The 7,588-nt window shown below is 39.2% G+C and overlaps 2 protein-coding genes across 2 annotated transcripts in view; one reads left to right on the forward strand and one right to left on the reverse strand.

The window, feature by feature from the left end:
• mapk1 (mitogen-activated protein kinase 1) overlaps positions 1-966 on the reverse strand; it is a 29,678-nt gene extending 28,712 nt beyond the window's left edge. Inside the window, exon 1 of the mRNA XM_030416637.1 lies at positions 540-966. Within this exon, the coding sequence (XP_030272497.1) occupies positions 540-685 (146 nt within the window). The 5' untranslated portion in view covers positions 686-966. The remainder of the gene's footprint in view (positions 1-539) is intronic.
• Positions 967-2,625: 1,659 nt separating this feature from the next.
• Positions 2,626-5,372, forward strand: LOC115581207 (nuclear factor 7, brain-like). The gene has a single exon (XM_030416117.1). It carries the CDS (start codon positions 2,637-2,639, stop codon positions 4,062-4,064), a length of 1,428 nt encoding a protein of 475 aa, XP_030271977.1. The 5' UTR covers positions 2,626-2,636; the 3' UTR covers positions 4,065-5,372.
• Positions 5,373-7,588: the final 2,216 nt, after the last annotated feature.

The raw sequence follows: 7,588 nt of genomic DNA on the forward strand, positions 1-7,588 counted from the left end.
AGGCTAGTATTACTTCTAGATTAAATTGTGAAGTACTTACAGCAGTACATATACAACCAGATCAATTCACTGCGCTACCTGTTGCAGAAGTAGTATTAGCGAAACACTAAACGTGTTTAGTTTCTAAACTGTCTGTGACATTTAAGAGTAGAATATGAGAGCCTAAGGCGAAGCAAATTACTTTTAATGTAAAAAAACAACAACCTGTGCCCCATTGATGCAAGTTTGTGGTACTTCAAATACACTTCCAGCTAAAGTACAGCGACTTCTCGTCAGTGATGATTACAACACAAAATGCCACCTAACGTGAACTGAAAAAAAAGAAAAGAGAAAGTCGTGATTTGATCTTCCTTCCTCGCACACGGACCCCGTCTTCACTAACACTGGGCTGACACTGTTGCTTGCTAGCTAAAACATGACATTAACTAGTTGTTTTCAACGGAAAATATGTAAGTTAGCTAGCGATACATCAGGCTGATAAAACAAGGTGTAAACTCCGAACAACATGTAAAATGTTAGGTAGGTAAACACAGTCTTACCACACCATCCCGTAGGCTCCTTCCCCGATGTAGGAGAGGTTGCTGTACCGAGGCCCGACGTCGAAGGCCTGCCCGCGGACCAGCTCCGTTCCCGACCCGGGGCTGGGGCCGCAGCCAGCAGGGGCAGACACCGCAGCTGTCGCCATTATGAGGACTGGCCTTTTACAACGCTACCAAATAAAAAAAGAGCGACTGAGATTAGAAAAAAAATATATATGTGTGTGTCAGTTTATATCCGTCGTCGCTGTGACTGAAACAGAGCTTTCAGTTTGGCAGAGGCCTTCACTACGTGTGGAGTGTTTTTTCCTTCCGTTAGCGTGCGTTCAGCGCGACCACACCACTGCTGTGCTGTCGCAGGCAGGCAGGCAGGGCGAGGAGCGGAGAGGCTGCCGCTGCTGCTGCAGGAAATAACGAAGGCGGTCATGTGATCCGGTGTTTTCTCTTTTTCCTTTTTTTCTTTCCCTTCTTCTTTCTGTTCTTTTGGGATGACCAGTGTCGCTTTCAGGTACTGCTTCTACATAGTAGAATAGAATAAACCAAACAGTAAGGTGTTAGATCCAGTGAGAGGTGGATGAAGTACTCAGATCCTTCACTGCAATAAAAGTACTTATTCCCACACTGTGAAAGTACTCCATTATAAGTAAAAGTGCCGCACTGAAGAATGATGCTACAGATATAATCAGAAAAAATGTAGGCTACATAAAGTATTGCATTTATTGATTAGCTGCATACAAATGTAACAGTTATTATATATAGTGTTATAATCCCAGGTTCAAATCCCAGCTGCGGGCTGAGCTGAGCTGCATGTCGAAGTGTCCTTGAGCAAGATACTGAAATCAAAATTGCTCCTGATGTGCGGCTGGCACCTTGCGTGGCGATGAGCTGGCGACTTGTCCAGGGTGTACCCTAACCCTCGCCCAGAGACAGCTTGGATGTTGCTCCCGCAACAACCCCAGAGACCCCATAAAAGGGATAAAACGGTTACAGACAATGGATAAATGGATGGATGGATGGACTATATATATATATATATATATATATATATATATATATATATATATATATAGTTACAGAAAGTTATTAATTGGTCAGTGAGTTGTGATTCTGACTGCATTTTGTAACTATTTCCCTTTTTTTTTTTACAAACCACAAAAACAACTATCTGTCTATCTATCTATCTATCTATTTCTCTATTTCTCTCTCTCTCTCTCTCTATATATATATATATAGTTATAGCTATAGTTTTATATATATATAGTTATAGTTATGGTTATATCTATGGAATGTAGTTGTTTTTGTGGTTTGTAAAAAAATAGTCACAAAATGCAGTCAGAATCACAACTCACTGACCAATTAATCAACTAATCGTTATTATGAAAAACTGAATAAACAGATTGTTATTAAGAAAAGAAATCAACAAATTATTTCATCAGTACTTGCTTATTCTTATGGGTAGTTAGAATCTCATAACAAATCCATTTCTTTCTGTTCTTTTAGGATGATCAGTGTTGCTTTAAGGCACTGCTTCCACACTAGCACAAACCAAACAGTAAGGTGTTTGATCCAGTGAGAGGTGGATGAAGCACTCAGATCCTTCACTGCAGTAAAAGTACTTATTCCCACACTGTGAAAGTACTGCACTGAAAAATGTTGCTACAGATATAATAAGGAAAATGTAGGCTACATAACTAACTAATTATTTCATCTGTACTTGTTTATACTTCTGGGTAGTTGATCTCATAACAAATGCCTTTTTACCACCTTTCTTTTTTGACTGATGAATAAAAAATGTTGTAATGTTGTTAAACAACTTCCTGTATTGTGAAAGACTTGTTCTGAAGCAAGAGGAATGACATCCTGACAGCTCCATCTGCTGGTGACAACATGACATGACAACATTTCCTGCTGTTAATAATTGAACCTGTGAGTCTTGTAAAAGAAAGTGAAAACTAGATTTGACATTGTTGAACAGAGCTGAGACGCCATTACAGGGTGTCAGATCTCTGCAGGAAAACACACGATTGGAGTATTTGAAGCAATCAATTGAAAAGCCAGAAACCTGGTGAGTCCTGCTGTGAAAAATAGCTTCAATAACAAATGGATGAGAAAAATTCTGTTCTTGAAAGTTTCCTGAGCTGCCATGTGTGTTCAGAGACTTTCAGAGATCCGGTGTCTCTGAGCTGCAACCACAACTTCTGTTCAAGCTGCCTGAAAAAATTCTGGGGACAAGCTGAAAACAAAAAGTGTCCCATTTGTAAAAGAAAATCCTCAAAGGAATTTCCAGGGGTGAATTTTGCTCTAAAGGACCTGGCTGACTCCTTTGCTGGGAGACAGAAATCTGGATCACCCGAGACAGAAAAAGGAGAGAAGAAGGTGGAGGTGGTGTGTAGTAAACATCAAGAAGAGCCTAAATTGTTCTGTGAGGATGAAGATAGAGCTGTGTGTCATGTGTGTGACTTTCCTCACCATGCCGGTCACAAGGTGGTTCCTATAGAACCAACAGTCAGGGAGCTGAAGGAGCAGCTGAAATCTGACTTAAAGTCTCTACAGGACAAGAGGAACAAATGCAAACAAGTGGAGAAAACATACAGTGAATTGATTGAACACTCCAAGAAGCAGCTGTTGTCCACAGAGAGGCAGATCAGAGCAGAGTTCAACAAGCTCCACCAGTTCCTGAAAGAGGAAGAGGAGTCCAGACTGGCAGCTCTGAGGGAGGAAGAGGAGCAGAAGGGGAAGACTGTCAGCAGAGAGATGAAGATGATTGAGGAGCAGCTCTCCTCTCTGTCAGACAGTATCTGTGCTGTTGAAGAAGAGCTGCAGAAACACAACGTGCCATTCCTCAGCAGTTATAAAGCCACTCAGACCAGAGCCAGAGTCCAGTGCTCACTGCCAGATCCACAGCTGGTCTCAGGAGCGCTGATAGATGTGGCCGAACACCTGGGCAACCTGTCCTTCAGAGTCTGGGAGAAGATGAAGGACCAGGTCCACTTCAGTCCTGTCATTCTGGACCCAAACACTGCAAACCCCTGGCTCCATCTGTCTGATGATCTGACCAGTGTGAGATATGGAGACACAAAGCAGCAGCTTCCTGACAATCCAGAGAGATTCACTAAGTATTCCACTGTTTTTGGTTCTGAGGGCTTCAGCTCAGGGAAACACAGCTGGGAGGTGGAGGTGGGAGATCATCCTGACTGGACTGTAGGTTTGGCTAAAGAGTCAGTTGACAGGAAGGGAGAGAGATTTGCTTCAGCAAAACATGGAATCTGGTGTTTATCGCATGGTGATGGAAAATACAATAATGGTGCTGGTGAGACTGTCATAGTGAAGAAGAGTCTCCAGAGGATCAGAGTCCAGCTGGACTATGACAGGGGGGAGGTGTCCTTCTACGACCCTGAAGACATGACTCACATCTCCACTCACAGAGACACTTTCACTGAGAAACTCTTCACATATTTCAGTATTGGAAATGCTGGTTATGCCAAAACTGCTGATATCAAAATCTGTCAGACTGATATTTCTCTGTGATGCTCAGGAATGTGAATTAACTTTGACAAATTTTACCTTTAATGTCACTGTATCTTGATCGTTACACTCTAAATCACCATCACACTTATTATTGTTTATGAAACAGATCTGATTTTATGTCGACGGTCACAGAAATGGTTTTTTTTTTTTTTTTTTTTTTTTTTTACTTTTTCTGTTATCTGACATACCGATCCATAGTGGTTTTCTTGAAAAACACTAAAAAAGTTTAAACCTCACTGCTTTCAATTAAAAAGTTAATTGTCACTTTTGAAAGACAATTAAGATTTTATGAGTAAATACATTGAATTAGATTAAAAAATATACTGAGACAGTGTTGTATTATTCACGATTAAACATGATACAAATCAATTATTTTACATCATAACTGAATATCCTGCTCAGAAGCATGTTGTTTTTAGACGACAATATAACATAAACTGTATAGCCACCACAAGATGGAGACAAAGAAAACATTTTGTTCACAGCCTGCTCATTTTGAACTCTGGACATTTTATTTCCACTTTCTGTCACTTATTGACATGAATATTATTGTCAGCTGCACAGCTTGATCAAAAGAAGTATCTGTATTAGTCCAGTTTCTCTTTTCTCCCACCACACACTTTACATCCAAACATCTCACTGTTAAAATACAAATCAGTTACATCATCATGAGCGACAGCAGCAGCAGTGTGACGACATCAGTGGATCGCTTCTGAATCCAGGACATCTTGGATGAGTCGGTCTTCCAGTGAGCAGCTGCCTCGTGTGTCATGACAAACTGGATCCAGAAAATGGCTCGGTTCAGAGGCCTCATGGGCCGCTCTGAAGCTTCAACGCATTTATCAACATGCTTAGTTTACATCTTGTTGTCAACATGTGGTGAAGGTTGAGAGACAACGCGTTGATTCAGTGACAATAATTCATGTTGTACTGACAGTGGAAAGGTGTTGAACAGTAGATTAACAGTGTGTGCAGCTTTTGTCTCAGAGTCGGCAGCAGATCTGCACTTTTAGTTGTTACACTGACTGCTGAGCAACCTCCAGGTCAAAGGTCATTGTTCACACAGTTGTTTAGAGGTGGTTTTATGTGGGAGTCTTGATAGTTTGGTGCAGATCTTCCTCAGAATATGTTTTAATGGTTATGAGAGAAAAGCTGCCAGGATGGAGGATTTACTCAACATCAGAAAACTCAAAGACTGAAATGTTTTCATGTCTCATTCGTCGTTTGGAGACTGATCCTAATCATGTGTTTATGACAGGAAGGTTTATTGAAAATGTTAATATTAAACAACAACTGTTCCTGCCTCAATTACATCTTTTGTGTTTTTTTAACAATGTTTTTCATGTTATAAGAAAATTTCATTTTTATGTTTTGTTTGCACTTGAGGAAGAGTAACTTTGACAGACTGCTTTCATTGTCATATTTATAATTCAAAACATCTTTAAAGCATTGACAGAACATTTATGAGATGTTTTACTACCAAAAACGTCATCATCATTTGTTATTTCAGTTGTAGTTGTTAATGTCGCAAGAATCATTCAAACTGGGACATAAAGACCCAAACACTGCAAAGTGTTGATGTGTCTCTATCTGTCTGATGACCTGACCAGTGTGAGACAAGAAGATACAAAGCAGCATCTTCCTGACAATCCAGAGAGATACATGAAATATGCTCATGCTTTCATCAGCATACAGAGTCTAGTGTTTATCGAATCGTATGATTTGAAAGAACATAAGGGATTGTGTGGACATCCAGTTTAAAGCAGATGAAATATTGGAACATAGTCTTTGATTGCTGCATAATATACAAAATATTTACACAGCACAGGATGAGAAAACCAAAGCATAAACATAGGATTAATGTGTGAAGCACTCTTTACACAATGATGTTTGTGGCGTAAACATGCAACAAGAGCTGGGTTGAGTAGATTTAATGGGACAGTTCTTGTTTGCACACATTTCATCTTTCAATCATCCAAATAACTCTCAAAATACAGTTGTATAAATACATTCAGACTGTTTAAATGTTTCTTGAATAAAACATCATGTTTAACTGTGCAGAATGAACCACACAGTGAATGTTCTTGTGATAATTCCTTACATGTGTGTCAAGAAACACAGATTACTGATATAATAATTAGGTTTACTTCGGTTTGTCCAATGTTTGACACATGCAGCATATATTTCCCTTCAAGGTTTGGTCTAAATAAGAGTACCCCAATATTGCAAGGAAGTTGCACATCCAACAAGTACTGACTGTAAGATCATGTGGATTATGGCTGTCACGAAATACTGTTTCTTTGTTTCTCTCTAAATTAATCGGTTGATTTTTCGTGTGAATAAAACATCAGAAAATGGCAAAAAACGCCAGAAGAAAAATAACTTGAAATCCTGCAGCTGGCAGTTTATTAAACAACTTCTCCACATTCCACATGTCAGAAGTCTCATTTCCAATAATGAAAATGTTGACTGCAAAGCTCTGATATTGCCTCTGAAAAGTGGATTTTAGATTACCTTAATCTTGGTCTCATATAAATCTGTATCTGTGTGATTTCACAGCAGCATCTCATTCATAGTTCTTGAACATTTATCAAGGCGCAGCTGCTTTTTTCACGTCTCAAATCCTGAATCATGAAATATCTTTGCATGAAAAATGACAAAAATGCTTATTAAAAGAGTTGCCGATTAATTTGCTGTCAATTGACTGATTGATTAATGAACTAATCATTTCAGCTGTATTTGTTTATACATCTGGGTAGTTGATATTATAATTTTATAAGGCATGTTAATGTGTATTTTATTTGCAAAAAAACATAATTTTAGTGACCAAAGATGTCAAGGAATTGTAGTGAAATAAAAAGTATACTGTCTATGTCCCTTTGAAATGAAGCAGAGTACATGTATAAAGTACCGTGAAAAGAACATAAGTGAATGTACCTGGGTACATTCCACCACCAATTAGATTACACAGGTCATAAACCTCTCACTGTGTTATTTGGGAGAGAAAACACGAGGTAGAAATGGAATTTTTTACCCAAACAGTATTATACAGTATTGTCAGTGTAAACCAGATTTTGCTAGACAGTTGTTCAGGTTCTGGATTTACCACCCTGGTGGGATTTTCCTGCTCAGGGGTCCTGGGTCAAAAATAAGCTGCTGATCCCCCATTAAAAGTAGTCACATTATTCATTTATTATTTAATTCCTTCCATTCAATCTTGAGCTGACAGCCAAAATCTTAGTCCAAAGTTCAGGTTTGTTCAACTTGACTGTGCAGATAAGTGCATGTAGCCTGCAGGAACACTGATGCACAGTTTGGTTTGGAAATGGAGAAGTTGTTATTTTACTGTTTTTCATCATAGTACATGTAGTGTAGATCAGAAGGCTGACAGACTGATTTCAGTCTATGATTACTGCATTAACACGTGAAAAAGTGACCAAACTTGCTCCGTTCATTGGGACCACTTCACTGATCCAGAGCATGCAGTGTCCTGTCAGTATGTTGAAGCCTCCTCAGAGAAATAG

This window comes from Sparus aurata, chromosome 5, assembly GCF_900880675.1.
Source record: "Sparus aurata chromosome 5, fSpaAur1.1, whole genome shotgun sequence".
NCBI classification, from domain to species: domain Eukaryota; kingdom Metazoa; phylum Chordata; class Actinopteri; order Spariformes; family Sparidae; genus Sparus; species Sparus aurata.

Coding starts and splice junctions, on each gene's coding strand:
- LOC115581207 (XM_030416117.1), top strand. CDS start 2,637: ATGGATGAGAAAAATTCTGTTCTTGAAAGTTTCCTGAGCTGCCATGTG.